We start from the raw sequence: 24,780 nt of genomic DNA, 5'->3' as shown, positions 1-24,780 counted from the left end.
ATGTCCTCCTCAGGTCGCCGCGTGTCCTGTGGTTACTGTCGCCCCAGTCAGCCTGACGCAAATTCCCGCAGGAAAGACCCTTGTGGTTGAATCTGAGAAGCATGTGTCTTGGGGCACACTCGTGCAAAGTGGCTGGTCACACGGGACAAAGCAATTAATCTCTCGCCACTACTGGTGGCCATCCATGAGGAAGACCTATGCTTATGTGGCTGCTTGTCCGATTTGTGCCCGCAATAAAGTTCCTAGACGACTTCCTACCAGTTCTCTCCTGCCGTTACCCATACCATCTGGTCTATGGCAGCACATAGCAATGGACTTCATTACGGATTTGCCAGTTTCCGACGGTAGCACCGTCATCTGGTTAGTCGTGGATCATTTCTCCAAAATGGCGCATTTTACCCCGTTGTCTGCTCTTCTGTCCTCTCCGGAATTGGCTGACAGCTTCATCAAGCATATTTTCTGCCTGCATGGATTTCCTCATCGCATCGTATGCGACCGAAGTTTGCAGTTTACTACCATATTCTGGCGAGCGCTCTATAAACATCTGGATATCGTCTTGGATTTCTCCTCGACCTATCACCCTTAGTCCAATGAACAAGTGGAGATTGTCAACCAGGTCCGGGGCAACTACCTGTGACACTTTGTTAATGCCCACCATAATGATTGGGTGAAATTAGTTCCCTGGGCTGAGTTCTCATACAACAATCACGTTGGGGAATGCTTAGGAGAGTCACCATTCCACATTGTGTTTGGTCGGCAACCCAACGTTCCCCTCCCGATGACGGTTCCTTCTGATGTCCCTGCGGCAGATGTCCTTTCCAAGAATTTTGTAAAGTTGTGGAAGGATGTTGTGAATTCTGTTGTCAAGCTCCCTCCTGTGGTCGTGAATGGTACTTCGGCGAGTTCCGTCTATGGGCTCCCTCTGGTGGCTATGAGTGAAGCTGCGGCTTCTGAGGTTCCTTACACAGGTGACGTGGTTTATCCTTTGGTTGGCTGTTCTATTTAACTCCTCTCAGATCGTTACTCCATGCCAGCTGTCAATGTTTTTGCATTTGTTCAGTTCACTCCTGGATCTCTCTGGTGACCTGCCTTCTCCTGCAGAAGCTAAGTTCCTGATAGTCATTATTTGTTCACTGTTTTCTTGTCCAGCTGGTTATCATGATTTTGTCTTGCTAGCTGGAAGCTCTGGGATGCAGAGTGGCCCCTTCCGCACCGTGAGTCGGTGCGGAGGTCTTTTTTGCATACTCTGCGTGGTCTTTTGTAGGTTTTTGTGCTGATCGCAAAGTTACCTTTCCTATCCTCTGTCTATTTAGTTAGTCTGGCCTCCCTTTGATGAAACCTGTTTCATTTCTGCGTTTGTGACTTTCATCTTTACTCACAGTCAATATATGTGGGGGGCTTCCTTTACCTTTGGGGAATTTCTCTGAGGCAAGGTAGGCTTTATTTTCCTTCTCTAGGGCTAGATAGCCCTTAGGCTGTGACGAGGCACCTAAGTCTGGTCAGGAGCGCTCCACGGCTATTTCTAGTGTGTGTGATAGGATTAGGGCTTGCGGTCAGCAGAGATCCCACATCCCAGAGTTCGTCCTGTATGTGGTTTAACTACCAGGTCATTGCGGGTGCTCCTAACCACCAGGTCATAACAGTACAGCTGGCCCAAAGTATTAATGCATCTCAATAGAGGGATAAGAGAACTTCTGAGACCATTTTTTTTTTCTTTGTACGGTGTTTTGTCTTTCTTTTCCCCTAGACCTTTGGGTGGTTCAGGACACAGGTGTAGGTATGGACATTCAAGGTCTGTCCTCTTGTGTGTATCATCTCACTGCAAGAGTACAAAACATTCAAGATTTTGTGGTTCAGAATCCTATGTTAGAGCCTAGAATTCCTATTCCTGACTTATTTTCTGGGGATAGATCTAGGTTCTTGAATTTCAAAAATAATTGTAAACTGTTTCTAGCTTTGAAACCCCGCTCCTCTGGTGACCCCGCTCAACAAGTAAAAATCATTATTTCTTTGTTACGTGGTGACCCTCAAGACTGGGCATTTTCCCTTGCGCCAGGAGATCCGGCATTGCGTGATGTTGATGCGTTTTTTTCTGGCGCTTGGATTGCTTTATGATGAACCAAATTCAGTGGATCAGGCAGAGAAAATCTTGCTGGCTTTGTGTCAGGGTCAGGATGAAGCGGAGGTGTACTGTCAGAGGTTTAGAAAGTGGTCTGTGCTTACTCAGTGGAATGAGTGTGCCCTGGCGGCAATTTTCAGAAAGGGTCTTTCTGAAGCCCTTAAGGATGTCATGGTGGGATTTCCCACACCTACTGGTCTGAATGAGTCTATGTCTTTGGCCATTCAGATCGATCGGCGCATGCGTGAGCGCAAAGCTGTGCACCATCTGGCGGTGTTCTCTGAGCATAGGCCTGAGCCTATGCAGTGTGATAGGACTTTGACCAGAGCTGAACGGCAGGAACACAGACGTCGGAATGGGCTGTGTTTTTACTGCGGTGAATCCACTCATGCTATCTCCGATTGTCCTAAGCGCACTAAGCGGTTCGCTAGGTCTGCCACCATTGGTACGGTACAGTCTAAATTTCTTTTGTCCATTACTCTGATTTGCTCTCTGTCGTCCTTTTCTGTAATGGCATTTGTGGATTCAGGCGCTGCCCTGAATTTGATGGACTTGGAGTTTGCCAGGCGCTGTGGTTTTTTCTTGGAGCCCTTGCAGTATCCTATTCCATTGAGAGGAATTGATGCTACGCCTTTGGCCAAGAATAAGCCTCAGTACTGGACCCAATTGACCATGTGCATGGCTCCTGCACATCAGGAGGATATTCGCTTTTTGGTCTTGCATAATCTGCATGATGTGGTCGTTTTGGGGTTGCCATGGCTACAGGTCCATAATCCAGTGTTGGATTGGAAATCTATGTCTGTGTCCAGCTGGGGTTGTCAGGGGGTACATGGTGATGTTCCATTGCTGTCAATTTCGCCTTCCACTCCTTCTGAAGTCCCTGAGTTTTTATCAGATTACCGGGATGTATTTGAAGAGCCCAAATCCGGTGCCCTACCTCCTCATAGGGATTGCGACTGTGCTATTAATTTGATTCCTGGTAGTAAGTTTCCTAAGGGCCGTCTGTTTAATTTATCTGCGCCAGAGCACGCCGCTATGCGGAGTTATATAAAGGAATCCTTGGAGAAGGGTCATATTCGTCCGTCGTCGTCACCATTGGGAGCAGGGTTCTTTTTTGTGGCCAAGAAGGATGGTTCTTTGAGACCTTGTATTGATTACCGCCTTCTTAATAAGATCACAGTCAAATTTCAGTATCCTTTGCCGCTGCTGTCTGATTTATTTGCTCGGATTAAGGGGGCTAGTTGGCTCACCAAGATAGATCTGCGTGGTGCGTATAATCTTGTGCGAATTAAACAGGGTGATGAATGGAAAACGGCATTTAATACGCCCGAGGGCCATTTTGAGTACCTGGTTATGCCATTCGGGCTTTCTAATGCTCCATCTGTGTTTCAGTCCTTTATGCATGACATCTTCCGAGAGTACCTGGATAGATTCATGATTGTATATTTGGATGACATTTTGGTCTTTTCGGATGATTGGGAGTCTCATGTGAAGCAGGTCAGAATGGTGTTCCAGGTCCTTTGTGCGAATTCCTTGTTTGTGGAGGGGTCTAAGTGTCTCTTTGGAGTTCAGAAGGTTTCATTTTTGGGTTTCATTTTTTCCCCTTCTACTATCGAGATGGACCCTGTTAAAGTTCAGGCCATTTACGATTGGACTCAGCCGACATCTGTGAAGAGCTTGCAGAAGTTTCTGGGCTTTGCTAATTTTTATCGTTGTTTCATCGCTAATTTTTCCAGTGTTGCTAAACCGTTGACTGATTTGACCAAGAAAGGTGCTGATGTGGTCAATTGGTCCTCTGCGGCTGTAGAGGCTTTTCAGGAGTTGAAGCGACGTTTTGCTTCTGCCACTGTGTTGTGCCAGCCAGATGTTTCGCTCCCTTTTCAGGTTGAGGTTGATGCTTCTGAAATTGGAGCAGGGGCTGTGTTGTCGCAAAGAAGTTCTGATGGCTCGGTGATGAAACCCTGTGCCTTCTTTTCTAGAAAATTCTTGCCTGCTGAGCGCAATTATGATGTGGGCAATCGGGAGTTGTTGGCCATGAAGTGGGCATTCGAGGAGTGGCGACATTGGCTTGAAGGAGCTAAGCATCGCGTGGTGGTCTTGACTGATCACAAGAATTTAACATATCTCGAGTCTGCCAAACGGTTGAATCCTAGACAGGCTCGATGGTCGCTCTTTTTCTCCCGTTTTGATTTTGTGGTTTCGTACCTTCCGGGATCTAAGAATGTGAAGGCTGACGCCCTTTCAAGAAGTTTTGTGCCTGACTCTCCGGGTGTTCCGGAGCCGGCGGGTATTCTTAAAGAAGGGGTAATTTTGTCTGCCATTTCCCCTGATTTGCGGCGTGTGCTGCAAAAGTTTCAGGCTGATAGACCTGACCGTTGTCCTACGGAGAAACTGTTTGTCCCTGATAGATGGACTAGTAGAGTTATCTCTGAGATTCATTGTTCAGTGTTGGCTGGTCATCCTGGAATCTTTGGTACCAGAGATTAGGTGGCTAGATCCTTTTGGTGGCCGTCTTTGTCACGGGATGTGCGTTCTTTTGTGCAGTCCTGTGGGACTTGTGCTCGGGCTAAGCCCTGCTGTTCTCGTGCCAGTGGGTTGCTTTTGCCCTTGCCGATCCCGAAGAGGCCCTGGACGCATATTTCCATGGATTTTATTTCTGATCTCCCTGTTTCTCAAAGGATGTCGGTCATTTGGGTGGTTTGTGATCGCTTCTCTAAGATGGTCCATTTGGTACCCTTACCTAAATTGCCTTCCTCCTCTGATTTGGTGCCATTGTTTTTCCAGCATGTGGTTCGTTTACATGGCATTCCAGAGAACATCGTCTCGGACAGGGGTTCCCAGTTAGTTTCGAGGTTTTGGCGGTCCTTTTGCGCTAAGATGGGCATTGATTTGTCTTTTTCTTCGGCTTTCCATCCTCAGACTAATGGCCAAACCAAACGAACTAATCAGACTTTGGAAACATATCTGAGATGCTTTGTTTCTGCTGATCAGGATGATTGGGTGTCCTTCTTGCCTTTGGCTGAGTTCGCCCTTAATAATCGGGCCAGCTCGGCTACTTTAGTTTCTCCTTTTTTCTGCAATTCTGGTTTCCATCCTCGTTTCTCTTCAGGGCAGGTTGAGCCTTCGGACTGTCCTGGTGTGGATGCGGTGGTGGACAGGTTGCAGCAGATTTGGACTCATGTGGTGGACAATTTGACATTGTCCCAGGAGAAGGCTCAACGTTTCGCTAACCGCCGGCGTTGTGTTGGTCCCCGACTTCGTGTTGGGGATTTGGTTTGGTTGTCATCTCGTCACGTTCCTATGAAGGTTTCCTCTCCTAAGTTTAAGCCTCGTTTCATTGGGCCATACAAGATTTCTGAAGTTCTTAATCCTGTGTCATTTCGTTTGGACCTTCCAGCTTCTTTTGCCATCCATAATGTGTTCCATAGGTCGTTGTTGCGGAGATACGTGGCGCCTATGGTTCCCTCCGTTGATCCTCCTGCCCCGGTGTTGGTCGAGGGGGAGTTGGAGTATGTGGTGGAGAAGATTTTGGATTCTCGTGTTTCGAGACGGAAACTCCAGTACCTGGTCAAGTGGAAGAGTTATGGTCAGGAAGATAATTCCTGGGTTTTTGCCTCTGATGTTCATGCTGCCGATCTTGTTCGTGCCTTTCATTTGGTTCATCCTGTTCGGCCTGGGGGCTCTGGTGAGGGTTCGGTGACCCCTCCTCATGGGGGGGGTACTGTTGTGAATTCTGTTGTCAAGCTCCCTCCTGTGGTCGTGAATGGCACTTCGGCGAGTTCCGTCTATGGGCTCCCTCTGGTGGCTATGAGAGAAGCTGCGGCTTCTGAGGTTCCTTACACAGGTGACGTGGTTTATCCTTTGGTTGGCTGTTCTATTTAACTCCTCTCAGATCGTTACTCCATGCCAGCTGTCAATGTTTTTGCATTTGTTCAGTTCGCTCCTGGATCTCTCTGGTGACCTGCCTTCTCCTGCAGAAGCTAAGTTCCTGATAGTCATTATTTGTTCACTGTTTTCTTGTCCAGCTGGTTATCATGATTTTGTCTTGCTAGCTGGAAGCTCTGGGATGCAGAGTGGCCCCTTCCGCACCGTGAGTCGGTGCGGAGGTCTTTTTTGCACACTCTGCGTGGTCTATTGTAGGTTTTTGTGCTGATCGCAAAGTTACCTTTCCTATCCTCTGTCTATTTAGTTAGTCTGGCCTCCCTTTGCTGAAACCTGTTTCATTTCTGCGTTTGTGACTTTCATCTTTACTCACAGTCAATATATGTGGGGGCTTCCTTTACCTTTGGGGAATTTCTCTGAGGCAAGGTAGGCTTTATTTTCCTTCTCTAGGGCTAGATAGCCCTTAGGCTGTGACGAGGCGCCTAGGTCTGGTCAGGAGCGCTCCACGGCTATTTCTAGTGTGTGTGATAGGATTAGGGCTTGCGGTCAGCAGAGTTCCCACATCCCAGAGTTCGTCCTGTATGTGGTTTAACTATCAGGTCATTCCGGGTGCTCCTAACCACCAAGTCATAACAGAAGGATACCAAAGCCACTTTAGAAGCCTCCTCCACCCATATGAAGAGACATGCAGATAAAAGGCGCCTGGAACCTCCGTGCTTCCGTCCTGGTGACAAGGTGTGGCTCTCGTCCAGGTATGTCCAACTGAAGGTTCCCTCTTACAAGTTGGGTCCTCATTTTATCGGGCCTTTCGAGGTGATGAAGCGGATCAATGAGGTCTCCTATAAACTGAAGTTGCCTTCTTCATTACGGATTCCAAATGTTTTCCATGTATCTTTGCTGAAGCCGGTCATCCTGAGCCCCCTCTTCAAGGAACCGAGTACCACACCTGTGCCAACTGCCTTGGATGATGTTTATAAAGTGGAGAACATCTTGACCAACATGACAGTCAGATAACGAGAACCCTAAATGTGGCAATCACAGCTGTTTGTACATACAAGCTCGTATTCCCTTATGATAAAGCAATTCACCCCGGAATAGAGGAGGGACTAAACATTTGTCATGTGCTGTCACCTACCTGGTGTCCTCCACTGTTCCCTGACTGAGACCGGTGTTCTGGTCCTCCTACATCCAAGATGGCCTCCATAGTGCCAGAGGGAGGACAGCCGTATGTCTGACCCACACCTCCATAGCATGGCACTTACTGACTTACCATAGCGCTATTCATGTTCTGGGCGGCCGGCCTGGATGTAGAGGGACCAGAACGCCGGCCTCAGTGTAGGAGACATTGGGAGGCAAACAGAGGGGACAGGTAGGACGACTCTACATGTTACATGTGTCATTACTCGTCAGCACCAGGCAGAGGCTGCTACATCACCGAGATCCATAGGACGGGGGGGATTCATAACCTGTAACAAGGGCTCAGTCATTTATATGGCAGCACGAGACTTGTGGAAGAAAAATATGGACAGAAAGGATGGAAGGAATATTAACAAAAGGTAAAGGAAAACTAAATCTGTGATTCCTAAATCATTAAGGTGTGAAGGCGGCCCCGTTATTCATTGGTGCACTCTACAGGAGCAGCCGCGCCATCACCGGATGCTTCTGCTGTGATGAGGACAGAAGATAAAGCTTCACTGCACCGGAGATACCACACAATATCACACACCAGTCATGATGATGAAAAAGCCAGTCATCATCATCACACGACGGTCATTATTACATACCTGTGGAAACATCTCCCAGAATCTCATCCTTCCCGTCACTCACACACGGCTGATCTCCCCTCGTCATCGCTTCTTCTTCTGTCTCATCCTTCACTTTATTCTTAGTCGGATCTTCCTCCTGATATATCAGATGTAACAATCAGCACAATACAAGAAACCACCAAAATCTGTGACATCTATGACCTCGATCAGAAATGTCCCCCCATATACAGATCCAGTACAGGGCTCAGCACCGTCTACCTGATGATCCTCCGGGATGTTGTGATTCTCCTCTGGACAGTCCTGGGAATACAGAGGACGGGGACATCTCTCTGGTGGATTTCTCCTCATGGATCCATCTATAGGAGACACACAGTGATGGAATAGATTGTGTCATGTGATGATGAGATGATGAGAGTAGTAGTAGGTGACCCCAGAACAGACATGACAGTCTCCCCTCCTCACCCTGCTGATCGGCCCATATTGCGATCGCCTCTTGTGCTCCATGTATCACCTCAACCTTAATATCAATCAGATCTTCACCCTAAAAAGAAAAATGTAAGATGAGTTCAGGTCCCATCACTTCATGGTCAGATGTTGTGGAGGCTTCAGTGTCATCTACCTGATGATCCTCCGGGATGTTGTGATTCTCCTCCGGACAGTCCTGGGGATACAGAGGACGGGGACATCTCTCTGGTGGATTTCTCCTCCTGGATCCATCTGTGGAGACACATCCTCGTTGACTGAATCTGTCTTAAATGTCTCTCAGCCCCAGTAGCTCTGTGTTTTTTTGTTTTTTTTAACAGGGCCCAGGAATCATTGTTGTGGTCCTCACCACCACTTGTGCTGAGCTGCAAATGTCTTGCAGGTTGATGGCATTTCGTAGTCTGTGGCCCTGTCAGATAAAGAACCTACAATAAGGACATCTCGTCATCCAATTTTTCCTTTTCTCCAGGTATGAAAACCACTGAGATGACAAAGTTCTACATTTATAAACCCCCCAAATTTCTTTTCAGCAATTCCTCCCTTAAGATGCAGGTAAGATACGTAATAAAAAAAATAATATTTTCAAAGATGATTGATTTTCTGTGAGGCCATGACTGCACCGCGAGAGTCGGCCTCCCTTCTAGACAGGAACCTCTGAGCGATATTTAACCCTTTCCTGACCTATCACATACTGTTTCTTCATATGTCAGGTCCCATTCTACGATGCGGCTCAGGAACTGCGCCCGCATCTTTCCCGCAGGTAAGTGATCACCCCCATACCAGCATGCACGGATTTTCCACAGCGCCGTCCTATAGATTTCATCTTTACTTGCACAATCCGTGTTACTGATGAACGTCTGATTATCTGACTAAAACGTCTATATAATTCAGATTGCTTCCACCAATAAAATTTTTTTTAATCTGCATTATATCCGAGTGCCAAATTTTCTCCTAATTATTAACTTCCCATTGATTGTGTGCCACTACTATGCTGCCATGAAATATACACCGACAGCGGCCATGAAGGAGCAATGCGATCAGAGAGAACAGAATTTTTTTTTTTTTTAATTGAAAATATATTCGGGTAAATAATATATATTAAAATGATTACGGAGACATTAAAATGACGTACACATGGTGGGGCACAGATACACAGAACAATAACAAGGACATACATCCCAAGATAGCAGTCGTGTTACAATGGCCACAATGTGACATATATGTAATGTACAGTACAGACCAAAAGTTTGGACACACCTTCTCATTTAAAGATTTTTCTGTATTTTCATGACTATGAAAATTGTACATTTACACTGAAAGCATCAAAACTATGAATTAACACATGTGGAATTATATACTTAACAAAAAAAGTGTGAAACAACTGAAAATATGTCTTATATTCTAGTTTCTTCAAAGTAGCCACCTTTTGCTTTGATGACTGCTTTGCACACTCTTGGCATTCTCTTGATGAGCTTCAAGAGGTAGTCACCGGGAATGGTTTTCACTTCACAGGTGTGCCCTGTCAGGTTTAATAAGTGGGATTTCTTGCCTTATAAATGTGGTTGGGACCATCAGTTGTGTTGAGCAGAAGTCTGCTGGATACACAGCTGATAGTCCTACTGAATAGACTGTTAGAATTTGTATTATGGCAAGAAAAAAGCAGCTAAGTAAAGAAAAATGAGTGGCCATCATTACTTTAAGAAATGAAGGTCAGTCAGTCTGAAAAATTGGGAAACTTTGAAAGTGTCCCCAAGTGCAGTGGCAAAAGCCATCAAGCGCTACAAAGAAACTGGCTCACATGAGGACCGCTCCAGGAAAGGAAGACCAAGAGCCACCTCTGCTTCTGAGCATAGGTTTATCCGAGTCACCAGCCTCAGAAATCGCAGGTTAACAGCAGCTCAGATTAGAGACCAGGTCAATGCCACACAGAGTTCTAGCAGCAGACACATCTCTACAACAACTGTTAAGAGGAGACTTTGTGCAGCAGGCCTTCATGGTAAAATAGCTGCTAGGAAACCACTGCTAAGGACAGGCAACAAGCAGAAGAGACTTGTTTGGGCTAAAGAACATAAGGAATGGACATTAGACCAGTGGAAATCTGTGCTTTGGTCTGATGAGTCCAAATTTGAGATCTTTGGTTCCAACCACCGTGTCTTTGTGCGACGCAGAAAAGGTGAACGGATGGACTCTACATGCCTGGTTCCCACCATGGAGCATGGAGGAGGAGGTCTGATGGTGTGGGGGTGCTTTGCTGGTGACACTGTTGGGGATTTATCCAAAATTGAAGGCATACTGAACCAGCATGGCTACCACAGCATCTTGCAGCGGCATGCTATTCCATCCGGTTTGTGTTTAGTTGGACCATCATTTATTTTTCAACAGGACAATGACCCCAAACACACCTCCAGGCTGTGTAAGGGCTATTTGACCAAGAAGGAAAGTGATGGGGTGATACGTCAGATGACCTGGCCTCCAGTCACCAGACCTGAACCCAATCGAGATGGTTTGGGGTGAGCTGGACCGCAGAGTGAAGGCAAAAGGGCCAACAAGTGCTAAGCATCTCTTGGAAATCCTTCAAGATTGTTGGAAGACCATTCCCGGTGACTACCTCTTGAAACTCATCAAGAGAATGCCAGGAATGTAAAAGCAGTCATCAAAGCAAAAGGTGGCTACTTTGAAGAACCTAGAATATAAGCCATATTTTCAGTTGTTTCACACTCTTTTGTTATGTATATAATTCCACATGTGTTAATTCATAGTTTTGATGCCTTCTTTGTGAATTTACAATTTTCATAGTCATGAAAATACAGAAAAATCTTTAAATGAGAAGGTGTGTCCAAACTTTGGTCTGTACTGTATGTCAGAATAAAGTAACTGCCCGTCACTTAATAAAATAATAGAAGGACTACCTATATAATAGACCATAACTATACTGGAGGTGATACAAGAACCAATATTACTGTACGATGCGATGACAGGTAATTGTATCATAAGGAAAAGATTCACGACAGACTGCTAAATGTAGATTAACAATGCCTAGAAAGTAACAGATGTAATGTGATAAATCATTACCATAGTATACATAGCCTGTGGCCCACCATGTTGACATGTGACAGAGAAGACGGCGCTCAATGCGTCCAATATTTACGCACAAATCTCAAAAGGAACCACAACATTTCACCAGCTAAGGACGGGAAATTCACAGCCAGAACCCTTAGGATAGAATAGATAGATAATAGATGGATAGATATATTTCATAACCCTCCTACATATAATAAACTTGCACCCTTTAGTGCCTTTTGTGGCATTAAAGGATGTTTGGCCTTCTTTAACCTAATACATGAATGAAAAAAAATATTGACATGTGGTCCTCTTTATTTTTGATAACCAGCTAATATAAAGCAGACAGCTGTGACCTGATATTATCAGGCTGTGATAGTCCATGGTTATTGGGCTCTTCCCAGGCTAAAAATATCAGCCAGCAGCCACCCCAGAATTGGGCATTAAATTAGATGCTCCAATTCGGGCGCTTGGCCCGGCTCCTCCCGACTGCCCTGGTGCGGTAGCAATCGCAGAAATGGTGCTCGGTGTTGATGTAGTCCACTGAATCCGCCATAGTCCACATATGGATAAATGAAAAACATAAACACAGAGAAAAAAAACAAAGACACTGACCCTCATTCACCAGTTTATTAGAAAAAAAGAGTTCCCAATCAGAACAGGCATATGTGACGGGGTGTACGGCAGAGCAAGAAGGGACAACAGGCCGAGGGATGATTCAACAGATTTATTATCAAGAACGCTGGAACAACACATGCAGGTAGATCTACAGAGTCCACAATTAGTCCAACAGAACAGGTTCGGGGCACCTCCCGATAATCCTTGTGCCAACTAACAAAGCAATAGTCCACATGAGTCCTAGGGATCCCAAAACAATCAAACGAACGACGAGATATGTCCTCAGCTCAAGTCTCGCCCCGTTCTCTTCCGCCGTCCCAGATGGGCGTGGGGTCTTGCCTCAGCTAAGAATCCCCACTCCTTCTCCTTCAAGGATCAACTCACATCTGATCTCAAAATAAGAATGGATTGTCTGAGCTCCTGGCATCCGCCCATGAAGGGGGGTAGGGGTCACACCTTCTATTCAATGGTTGGGTCCACCAGAAGATTCTAGACTGGTGGGCTCCACATAGTCTATGTAGTATGTACATTTGACTAGCCACCTGCTGTGAGGAAGAATGGCTATTCCTCCACTAGTGATTGTGACGCTGTAAGAATCTGGCTGCACTCGGATGTCACCTGAGTGCAGTCCTATTAGAGCATGTAGATTCAAAACAGTGAAAAATGGAGAGTGGACCCACTGGACCGTGATGACGAACCCCTCTCGGACAAGCTGACCAGGTGGACCGCCCCCTATACAGGGAGAGTTAGGGGCAGGCCCGTGAGGGACTATCGCCACGGAAGCTGGAGGGTCGACTGAGATCAGATGGGAACACAGCAGGCACAAAGGGAAAGAGGGAACAGAAAGGAACTACTGAGACAAGGGAGAAGATGGGAACGCTACGGAGGCATGGAGGCTGGCAGGACAATATGGAGACACTGAGGCTGACGGGAGCAAGGAAAAGATATAGGAGCCGGGCAGGTACCGCAGAGGAAAAGGAACTGAAGGAACAAGGCAGGAACACAGGAAACAGGCAGGCACTGCAGAGGGCGGGGGACACCCAAAGTCAGAGAGCTAGGAACGCACAGAGACCACAGGTGGCCAGAAGCACTTGTAAACACAAATGAACATCAGGCACAGAGAAGCAGCAGGAAGCAGTTTACATAGCAGCGTGGGAGCTACTTCTGGGTTACAGTCCTCCAGGATGACGGAGAGGACAGGAAAGAGCGCCAACAGAGGAATCAGATGTGCGCATGCGCAGAGCTGAATGCGACGCGCGCGCGCACCCGGCGAGCTGCAGTGGGGAGAGGCGGCGGCAGCAACGGCATGACAGTGATGTTGACAAAGCTTAATTACATTAGAGCTTAGGGCTGCAAGTATTGGGGGAAGGAGACATATTGTTACAGGTGAACTCCCAGCACAAGAGAATACATAAATTACAGCTAATAGAAACCAGAGAACAGTTACATACATCAAATGGCATATTATTCAAATACAGGACAGGGCAAAAGTACATATCATGACAGTATAGTCCAGCGTTCTCCGAATCCAGCACCGGCGACTGAATTGCAGCAAGTTACTACAATTCACAGTGGCCAGGTAGTGTCGTCACTGCCGGTTCACGCTGAGCTCCGTAACACCCGTCGGCTCTGAACAGCGGTGATGTCTGTAACTATACTGCTCATCAGAGTCGCCGAGTCAAGCTGTCCTTTATGAGACTCGGTGACTCTGATGAGCAGTAGAGTTACTTTCGTCACCACTGATCAGGGCCATCGGAACTCCCTGAGCGCAGCCTGAGTCGGCAACCCTGATTAGCGGTGACACACAGTAACGTTACTTACTGCTATTCACAGTCGCCGGGGGGCTGGATTAAGGGAATGCTGGATTTCCTCAGACCTGCGTGGGAACATTTATTCTAATAAATTGGTGAATGAGAAACAATTTGCTTTTCTAATCTTTTTATGTTTTGCCAGGTATCCATTTGCGGACTACGATGGATTCGTTGGACCTGCATGTTTGTTTTTAAAATAAATTGGTGACCCAGGGATAGTGTGAGGGAGTATTTATTCAAATAAAGTATTTTTCTGTGTTTTTATTTTTTATTACCAGGTTAGTAGTGGGGGTGTATGATAGACCCCTCTCCATTGTAAACACCAAAGGTTGATGGCAGCTGGGATTTTAGACAAATCACAGCTAACATTAACCCCAACTATCATTACCCCTATCACCAGGGCAATTGGAAAGAGAAAGGCAAAGCTCCAAAACTGGCGCATCTCATGTGATCCGCCACTTCTAGGGGGCTGCCGGCTGGTATTTTTAGGCTCGGAAGAGAACAATAACCAAGGACATTCCCAGCCTGATAATACAAGCCCACAGCTGTCTGCTTTACCCTGGCTGGTTATCAAAAATAGAGAGAACCCACAATGTCTTTTTAAATTACTTATTTATTAAAGGTACCTTCACACATAACGATATTGTTAACGATATCGTTGCTTTTTGTGACGTAGCAACGATATCGTTAATGAAATCGTTATGTGTGACAGCGACCAACGATCAGGCCCCTGCTGGGAGATCGTTGGTCGCTGAATAAAGTCCAGAACTTTATTTCGTCGCTGGACTCCCTGGAGACATCGCTGGATCGGCGTGTGTGACACCGATCCAGCGATGTCTTCACTGGTAACCAGGGTAAACATCGGGTAACTAAGCGCAGGGCCGTGCTTAGTAACCCGATGTTTACCCTGGTTACCATGCTAAAAGTAAAAAAAAAACAAACACTAGATACTTACCTAACGCTGTCTGTCCTCCAGCGCTGTGCTCTGCACTCCTCCTGTACTGGCTGGGAGCCGGAAAGCAGAGCGGTGACGTCACCGCTCTGCTTTCCGGCTCCCAGCCAGTACAGGAGGAGAGCAGAGAAGCAGAGCGCAGCGCTGGAGGACAGACAGCGGTAGGTAAGTATCTAGTGTTTGTTTTTTTTTACTTTTAGGATGGTAACCAGGGTAAACATCGGGTTACTAAGCACGGCCCTGCGCTTAGTTACCTGATGTTTACCCTGGTTACCGGCATCGTTGGTCGCTGGAGAGCGGTCTGTGTGACAGCTCTCCAGCGACCAAACAGCGACGCTGCAGCGATCCGGATCGTTGTCGGTATCGCTGCAGCGTCGCTTAATGTGAAGGGGCCTTTAGTTAAACAAAGTAAAACACCCTTTAGTGCCAGATGAAAAGTGAAGGGGTGCTTATCGCCAGAAGCACAAGCTGGGCACAATGTATGGAGGCTCTACACTATATGAGGGCTTAATGTATGGACGCTAAACTGGCATATTTGTAATTCTCCAGAATAAAGCCTGTCATGGATGTTAAAAAAAATCACTGCAGCCGTTAAATTGGGAGGTGCAATTTCTACAAATCGAGCTATTTGGTTTTTTTTCTGCTGTTCCGGCACTTTAGGGGATCCACAAATGGTGCCTGCAAACTATTCTAGCAAAATCTGTGCTCTAAAAACCAGATAGGCCACACGCCATGGCCGAGAAGGAAGGAGCGCTCACAGTCATTTCTGATTCAATAGATTTTTATTTATTTTTCCAAAAAAGAAAGAAAAAAACAAAACTAATTTTTAACAATAATAACCAGCTGTGCATGTGGCATATCACTCCTATCTTCCCTCAATATTTTACTATACTACACACCGCTGGTTTTCAGAGTCCAGTATTTCAGCTGATGTTATTTGTGGGTATTTATTTGCATCCTGAGCAATTTTCCTGGCACTTGTCACAGGTGAGGATGTTACCTTTAGTAGCCGTTCAAATGTTATCAGGCCAAAGTCACCAGGGAATGTGAACTATTGATCATTTGGATGTTTTGGGTTGTCATCATGATTTATAAAGAGAAAACACAGTAGTCGGACAATAAATGGCTTCACCCAACCACTAACCATGAGTGGAGGAAAAGATTTGGTGTTATTTATATTCTCTGAAAAAAGCCAAGAAAGCAAAAATTCTGCCGGGGTATGTAAACTTTTGAGCACAACTGTATATCCTCATAAAGTGACAGTGGTCAGAATTATAAAAGATTGCCTGGTCACTAAATACCAAATTGTCTCTGTCACTAAGGGAATAATAATAATAATAACAATAATGCCACTTACATTTGCTATCGCTGTAATCGCACCGGCCTGACTGAGAATCACGTTTCCAGCTCATTATTATCGTATAACAAACGTAGGAACAACAATCACAGATTTTATATTTTTCATTTTCTTCTTCATCATTTCACTACTTATTCCTGGTTTTCTTTACAATATAATGTAAAATGAATTGTGTCATTCAAAACTACAACAGCAAGAAACAAGTCCTCATACGGCTTAGAAGGCGGGAAAACTAAAGTGTCATGGCTCTCGAGAGAAGGGGAAAAACAAAGGGCAAAAATGAAAAATTGTCAACAGAGTCAGAAAAGGCCTCCGATAGGGTAAACTGGACATTAAGGGACAAGACACTATACAGCCCGGGATAAAATCTAATATGTTACAGTGGATAGCCGAATTTTGCAAAGAAACGACGGCCAGGGTAAAGGTAAATGCGGTCTGGTCACGAGAGCTCGTATACGGAAGGGCAGGCGTCAAGGACGCTCGCTATCCCCTCAAATGTCTATACTCACCCTGGAACCCTTCGTCACGATTCATTATGGGATTCATGGCAGCTTTGGTTCTGATGATATTTAAATGTTATTTTTACCTTTTGGTCTCTTGCTGGCTGTTCTTTTAGGCTGGTCAGCTGATGTTGGTTGGTAACTACTCCCATTTTCCATTAAATGGTCACATGACCCATCAGCTGATCGTCAGTACTTGAGTTACTTCTTTGCAGACCAGCTAGGGGTCAGTGCCAGCTGAATTTCCCACACTCAAGAGTTCATGTGAGTTCATTCCGCCAGGGAACGGAGCTTCAATGACGTCACCGAAGCTCCGTTTTCTGCATTTCATTAATTCCCCAGTCGTTTACAGCCGGGAGCGGCCGCATCAGCACAACTCCCGGTTGTAAAATGTAAATGCCCCCAGATATGGATTACAGCGTGGGACACGACTGCACGGCGGACAGGTATGGGATATTGTTGCTTTTTTATTTTGGAATTTTTGACAGGAGAACGAGGGCTTCGCTTGGATTGAGCGTACAATAAAGATGTTACAACCTGAGTGTTTACTTATTTCATTAAAAGACTTTATTCTTAATGTGTGTGTATTTTTAACCCTTTCATACTATTGGATTAATAATGGATAGGTATCTTATTGACACCTCTCCATTATTAGCGAAGGTTAATGTCACCTTACAATACCAAGGTGACATTAACCCCTTATTACCCCATAGGTCACCGCTACAGGGCAGTGGGAAGAGAGGCTCAGTGCAAAAATTGGCGCATCTTACAGATGTCAAGGGGGGGGGGGGAAGCAATAACCATGGTCCCTCTCTAGGCACCGACCTCCGCTGTACTATTACTGCGGAGGTCGGATCTACTGCTTTGATGTGGGCTCCGGCCCCGAGCCCACCTCAAAACCGGGACATGTCAGCTATTTTGAGACCTCTATGGTTACTGATACCGGCCTGCTGTGAGCGCCACCTTGTGGTCGGCGCTCATAGCAAGCCTGTAATACAGCTACATAGGAGCGATCTGATGATCGCGGCTATTTAGCTGAGCCGATCGAGTTGTGCCAGCTTCTAGCCTCCCATGAAAACTATTGAAGCATGGCAACAGTAAAAAAAAAAAAAAAGTTTTAAAAAATATTTAAAAAATATAAAAGTTTAAATCACCCCCCTTTTGCCCCATTCAAAATAAAACAATAAAAAAATCAAACCTACACATATTTGGTATCGCCGCATTCAGAATCGCCTGATCTACCAATAAAAAAAGGATTAACCTGATCGCTAAACAGCCTAGCAAGAAAAAAAATTTGAAACGCCAGAACTACGTTTTTTTGGTCGCCGAGACATTGCATTAAAATGTAATAACGGGTGATCAAAAGAACACATCTGCACAAAAGTGGTATCATTAAAAACGTCAGCTCGGCACGCAAAAAATAAGCCCTCACCCAACCCAAGATCACGAAAAATGGAGACACTACGGGTAACGGAAAATTGCACAATTTTTTTTAACCACTTAGATAAAACGTAACCTAGACATGTTTGGTGTCTATGAACTCGTAATGACCTGGAAAATCGCAATGGCAGGGCAGTTTTAGCATTTATTGAACCTAGCAAGAAAGCAAAACAAAAAACAAGTGTGGGATTGCACTTTTTTTGCAATTTCACCGCATTTGGAACTTTTTTCCCGTTTTCTAGTACACGACATACCAATGATGTTGTTGAAAAGTGCAACTTGTCCCGCAAAAAAACAAGCCCTCGCATGGCCATATTGACAAAAAAATAAAAAAAGCTATGGCTCTGGGAAGGAGAGGAGCGAAAAACGAAAATGCAGAAACAGAAAAGGGCAAGGTCGTGAAGGGGTTAATATCTGCCCTCACTCACTGGCTTTCCCTCTCTGGCGGAGAAAATTGCGCGGGAGCCCACGCCAGTTTTTTCTGTGAATTAACCCTTTATTTTAACACCTAGAGCTCCCAAATTTTACACACACACACACACACTACTAACATAATTAGTGAGGGACATATAAAAATCTACCTGCAATGGTTTACTGCATGTAAAGGACGTCTCTTATCCTGTCGGGATCTACAAAGATTTTACAGAACCTGACAAATTAATTACCGGCTATTCTGCTATCTAGCAATGTATGAAATATAAAGGTAAATATATATATATATATATATATATATATATATATATATATATATATATATATATATATATATATATATATATACACCTATTCTATGTGTAGACATTTATTTTAACTATTGTATTCAAACCTGTCAGTGTGATTTTACTGCATGCTGCTAATTCACTAGCACGTATAATATGGCCGAGAAAACAACGGATGATAGACGCTGCCCCATAGATTAACATTGGTCCGAGTCCTATGTGTGATTTTTTATCGCACAGCACTCGTCCGTATTACGGTCTAGTGTGACTTCGGCCTATCTCTTCTGCTTTTCTCTCTTCTCTTCGCTTTCTTTCGTCTTCTTCTCCTGACCTTACTTACACGTTGCCGTTAGATCATTGACTACGAGACTATAATTGGGGAATTAATATTCTGCCCTCAGTATAAGTCCGATGATAAGTTCTAGACTGTGCAGGATCCTGGGAACTGACACCACTGTACTCGGATTATTACTCTCCGGTGATCGTCTGATATCACCGCGGTTACTGCCCCGATTGTAACACTTGTAAATTTATAAACCAATAAATAAAGATAAATCTAGAATAAATTCTCCATCAGCCGCAGAGAATCATCTGCACGACCCGAATGTGAGGTCCGATCAGCCGTTATAGGAGAGATTCATCCCACAGAGAAAACACGGAAATATCTGTGTCTGCATCACTAATAGCAACCGACCAACGCTGAAGAGACAATCTGATGTCAGGGGAAGGTTCCTCTCACCTCGTGGTGTCAGAGGCCGGAGCTCCTCCATCATCACATCCTGGTACCGATCCTGGTGTCCTTCTAGATACTCCCACTCCTCCATGGAGAGATAGACAGCGACGTCCTGACACCTTATAGGAACCTGACAACAGCCACACCGTCATCACCCAGAATCCTCCAGTGCTGTATAATGTCCCAGCAGTCACCTCCCCGCTCATCACCCAGAATCCTCCAGTGCTGTATAATGTCCCAGCAGTCACCTCTCCGCTCATCACCCAGAATCCTCCAGTGCTGTATAATGTCCCAGCAGGCACCTCTCCACTCATCACCCAGAATCCTCCAGTGCTGTATAATGTCCCAGCAGTCACCTCTCCGCTCATCACCCAGAATCCTCCAGTGCTGTACAATGTCCCAGCAGTCACCTCTCCGCTCATCACCCAGAATCCTCCAGTCCTGTATAATCTCCCAGCAGTCACCTCTCCGCTCATCACCCAGAATCCTCCAGTGCTGTATAATCTCCCAGCAGTCACCTCTCCGCTCATCACCCAGAATCCTCCAGTTCTGTATAATCTCCCAGCACTCACCTCTCCGCTCATCACCCAGAATTCTCCAGTCCTGTATAATGTCCCAGCAGTCACCTCTCCGCTCATCACCCAGAATCCTCCAGTGCTGTATAATGCCCCAGCAGTCACCTCTCCGCTCATCACCCAGAATCCTCCAGTCCTGTATAATGTCCCAGCAGTCACCTCCCCGCTCATCACCCAGAATCCTCCAGTGCTGTATAATGCCCCAGCAGTCACCTCTCCGCTCATCACCCAGAATCCTCCAGTCCTGTATAATCTCCCAGCAGTCACCTCTCCGCTCATCACCCAGAATTCTCCAGTCCTGTATAATGTCCCAGCAGTCACCTCCCCGCTCATCACCCAGAATCCTCCAGTCCTGTCACCTCTCCGCTCATCACCCAGAATCCTCCAGTCCTGTACAATGTCCCAGCAGTCACCTCTCCGCTCATCACCCAGAATCCTCCAGTCCTGTATAATGTCCCAGCAGTCACCTCCCCGCTCATCACCCAGAATCCTCCAGTCCTGTATAATGTCCCAGCAGTCACCTCTCCGCTCATCACCCAGAATCCTCCAGTGCTGTATAATGTCCCAGCAGTCACCTCTCCGCTCATCACCCAGAATCCTCCAGTCCTGTATAATGTCCCAGCAGTCACCTCTCCGCTCATCACCCAGAATCCTCCAGTGCTGTATAATGTCCCAGCAGTCACCTCTCCCCTCATCACCCAGAATCCTCCAGTCCTGTATAATGTCCCAGCAGTCACCTCTCCGCTCATCACCCAGAATCCTCCAGTGCTGTATAATGTCCCAGCAGTCACCTCTCCGCTCATCACCCAGAATCCTCCAGTCCTGTATAATGTCCCAGCAGTCACCTCTCCGCTCATCACCCAGAATCCTCCAGTGCTGTATAATGTCCCAGCAGTCACCTCTCCGCTCATCACCCAGAATCCTCCAGTGCCGCCCTGTATATTGTCCCAGCAGTCACCTCTCCGCTCATCCCCCAGAATCCTCCAGTCCTGTATAATGTCCCAGCAGTCACCTCTCCGCTCATCCCCCAGAATCCTCCAGTCCGGTATAATGTCCCAGCAGTCACCTCTCCGCTCATCACCCAGAATCCTCCAGTGCTGTATAATGTCCCAGCAGTCACCTCTCCGCTCATCACCCAGAATCCTCCAGTGCTGTATAATGTCCCAGCAGTCACCTCTCCGCTCATCACCCAGAATCCTCCAGTGCTGTATAATCTCCCAGCAGTCACCTCTCCGCTCATCACCCAGAATCCTCCAGTCCTGTATAATCTCCCAGCAGTCACCTCTCCGCTCATCACCCAGAATCCTCCAGTCCTGTATAATGTCCCAGCAGTCACCTCTCCGCTCAACACCCAGAATCCTCCAGTCCTGTATAATGTCCCAGCAGTCACCTCTCCGCTCATCACCCAGAATCCTCCAGTCCTGTATAATGTCCCAGCAGTCACCTCTCCGCTCATCCCCCAGAATCCTCCAGTGCTGTATAATGTCCCAGCAGTCACCTCCCCGCTCATCACCCAGAATCCTCCAGTCCTGTATAATGTCCCAGCAGCCACCTCCCCGCTCATCACCCAGAATCCTCCAGTCCTGTATAATGTCCCAGCAGTCACCTCCCCGCTCATCACCCAGAATCCTCCAGTGCTGTATAATGTCCCAGCAGTCACCTCTCCGCTCATCACCCAGAATCCTCCAGTCCTGTATAATGTCCCAGCAGTCACCTCTCCGCTCATCACCCAGAATCCTCCAGTGCTGTATAATCTCCCAGCAGTCACCTCTCCGCTCATCACCCAGAATCCTCCAGTCCTGTGTAATGTCCCAGCAGTCACCTCTCCGCTCATCACCCAGAATCCTCCAGTGCTGTATAATCTCCCAGCAGTCACCTCTCCGCTCATCACCCAGAATCCTCCAGTCCTGTATAATGTCCCAGCAGTCACCTCTCCGCTCATCACCCAGAATCCTCCAGTCCTGTATAATGTCCCAGCAGTCACCTCTCCGCTCATCACCCAGAATCCTCCAGTGCTGTATAATGTCCCAGCAGTCACCTCTCCGCTCATCACCCAGAATCCTCCAGTGCTGTATAATGTCCCAGCAGTCACCTCTCCGCTCATCACCCAGAATCCTCCAGTGCTGTATAATGTCCCAGCAGTCACCTCTCCGCTCATCACCCAGAATCCTCCAGTCCTGTGTAATGTCCCAGCAGTCACCTCTCCGCTCATCACCCAGAATCCTCCAGTGCTGTATAATCTCCCAGCAGTCACCTCTCCGCTCATCACCCAGAATCCTCCAGTGCTGTATAATGTCCCAGCAGTCACCTCTCCGCTCATCACCCAGAATCCTCCAGTCCTGTGTAATGTCCCAGCAGTCACCTCTCCGCTCATCACCCAGAATCCTCCAGTCCTGTATAATCTCCCAGCAGTCACCTCTCCGCTCATCACCCAGAATCCTCCAGTCCTGTATAATCTCCCAGCAGTCACCTCTCCGCTCAGCAGCTCAATCATCTTGTTGCTGAGCTCCAGGATCTTCTTGTTCCTCTCATGTAGCAGGGAGTGCGGGGGAGGCTCTGTGATGGGGCCCGGGCTCCGCCCTCCTGACTCCTGGAGATGGATGATGGGAGTCACACCGTCCCCCGGTGTCTTCCTCACTATTGTGTAATCCTGTGTATGGAGAGAGACACTTAGGGAGAAGATTCCTTCCCGACTCCAGATCTGACAATCAGTAGAAATCCCGGGATCAATAACCGTCTCCAGTAATCTGGGGCCATAACCGGGAATATTATTCCCCTCCGGACAGACATCCCGGCCCCTCTACAGCTCTTATAGGGAATCCCCATGACAACTCCTCCGGGCAGAGAGCTCCACACAATCACTGCTCTTACAGTAAAGAATCCTTCTCTCTATTCTGGATGTCGGACTTGTCACAGAACACAATAAAGCTGATAGAAATGTAGAGGAGTTACCTCTCCGCTCAGCAGGGAGATGATCTCCAGGGCGAAGTGGAATAATCTTCTGGTGGTCTCATCCCTGTCCTCGTCCATCCTCGGGGTCATTCAGGAGGAGGAGGGATGAGCACTGGATCAGCTGGAGGGATCTCGTCCTGCCGGCGTCTTCATGATGGAGGAGAAGATGGAAATCACCGGGGACGAGAGAACGACAATCACTAAATTCTGCCAAATATCAACATTTATCAGGAAGAATCTGGAGGAAAAGCCACAAAACTCCACCACGGCCTCCTCCGCCGATTTGACCGCTCATTATCAGCCGCGTAGGAGGACGGTCACCGTGGTAACTACACCGCCAGCAGAGGACGGTCACCGTGGTAACTACACCGCCAGCAGAGGACGGTCACCATGGTAACTACACCGCCAGCAGAGGACGGTCACCGTGGTAACTACACCGCCAGCAGAGGACGGTCACCGTGGTAACTACACCGCCAGCAGAGGACGGTCACCGTGGTAACTACACCGCCAGCAGAGGACGGTCACCGTGGTTACTACACTGCCAGCAGAGGACGGTCACCGTGGTAACTACACCGCCAGCAGAGGACGGTCACCGTGGTAACTACACCGCCAGCAGAGGACGGTCACCGTGGTTACTACACCGCCAGCAGAGGACGGTCACCGTGGTAACTACACCGCCAGCAGAGGACGGTCACCGTGGTAACTACACCGCAGCGGGGGACGGTCAGTATGATAAGTACACCATCAAAGGGGGTCGGTGACCGTGGTAACTACACCTCCAGCGGGGGCCGTGAGATGAGGAGCAGACGCTGCACATCCCCCATACAATGCTGCCCGTCCCCAACAGTGAGGAGCCGCAGTCACAGGGAGCAGGAGCCTCCACAGGAACAGCTCTGATCTCACCCCACACTCTCCTCTCACAGATTTACCACAAACCCTCCTGTAATCTCACCGGAATGGCGGGAAATCTGCTGCTGGCTGACACCAGAGAACACGAGCTGCACACAACCAGGACGGAGCTGCTGCACTGAGAGCGGAAGGACCTGTGGTGACGTCACCGTCATGTGATCAGGGGGCGGAGATGACAAGCCAGTCATGTGACAATGATGACGTTACCTTAGCTCCTCCCACTTCACAGTACACAGCAGACTCTTCCTCCTTGCTCTGGTTCCAGTCAAATTCTTCTGTGGCAGATCCACCATAGACGGCTCACCAGTAGTGATGAGCGAGCACTAAAATGCTCGGGTGCTCGTTGCTCGGCTCGAGCAGATTGGAATACTCGGGTACTTGGACAGAACAACGAGCCCAATATAAGTCTATGGGAGACCCGAGTATTTTTACCCCGATTTCCCCGGGGTCCTTTTAAGGTCTAAAAACATCTGAAAATGATGGAAACATTGCTCAGATGACACAAGAACATCATGGGGATCGCCCCTGGAAGCATTCCTGACTCCTAGCTCACAGCTGTGAACAATGTTGTCAGAGTTTCACGCCATTTTTACAGGTGCACCAAAAACACACTAAAACGAAACCAAAACAGATTTTGCTGGGAAATATGTTAAGGTTCATCCTTTCCAGGGTAATGACTTGTATATACGGCAAAATAATTAACCCCAGACCAAAATGTTCCTCCGCCACTTGGTTAATGTTCACATGCAGCGTTTTTGATGCGTTTTTCAACTTTAACATTGCTTTCAACTAGTGATGAGCGAACATGCTCCCCACTATGTGGTACTCGCCCGAGTATCACTGTGCTCGAGCACCGAGTATTTCCGGGATTATTATTAGCTATTATTAGCTCGGGTCTCCGTCT

At 47.1% G+C, this 24,780-nt stretch overlaps 1 protein-coding gene and 1 pseudogene across 1 annotated transcript; both read right to left on the bottom strand.

The window, feature by feature from the left end:
- LOC138658290 (zinc finger protein 850-like) overlaps positions 1–8,304 on the bottom strand; it is a 242,457-nt pseudogene extending 234,153 nt beyond the window's left edge.
- Positions 8,261–24,029, bottom strand: LOC138657464 (gastrula zinc finger protein XlCGF66.1-like). Its single transcript, XM_069745259.1, has 6 exons — positions 23,920–24,029; positions 22,968–23,114; positions 22,486–22,665; positions 19,447–19,570; positions 8,387–8,659; positions 8,261–8,308 (listed from the first exon to the last, which is right to left on the bottom strand). The coding sequence occupies exons 2-6, from the start codon at positions 23,055–23,057 to the stop codon at positions 8,304–8,306; spliced, it is 672 nt and encodes a 223-aa protein (XP_069601360.1). The 5' UTR covers positions 23,058–23,114; positions 23,920–24,029; the 3' UTR covers positions 8,261–8,303.
- Positions 24,030–24,780: the final 751 nt, after the last annotated feature.

The sequence above is a fragment of the Ranitomeya imitator genome, chromosome 1 (assembly GCF_032444005.1).
Source record: "Ranitomeya imitator isolate aRanImi1 chromosome 1, aRanImi1.pri, whole genome shotgun sequence".
Lineage (NCBI taxonomy): Eukaryota > Metazoa > Chordata > Amphibia > Anura > Dendrobatidae > Ranitomeya > Ranitomeya imitator.
This window is presented reverse-complemented; position numbering and strand designations above follow the sequence as displayed.

What these genes read in the sequence shown, in the direction of transcription:
- LOC138657464 (XM_069745259.1), bottom strand. Translation starts at nt 23,057, where the DNA reads ATGACCCCGAGGATGGACGAGGACAGGGATGAGACCACCAGAAGATTA. An exon ending in TCTCCCTGCTGAGCGGAGAG is followed by an intron (nt 22,666 to 22,967) that starts GTAACTCCTCTA and finishes CTCCATACACAG; the next exon opens with GATTACACAATAGTGAGGAA. An exon ending in TTGAGCTGCTGAGCGGAGAG is followed by an intron (nt 19,571 to 22,485) that starts GTGACTGCTGGG and finishes GGCTGTTGTCAG; the next exon opens with GTTCCTATAAGGTGTCAGGA.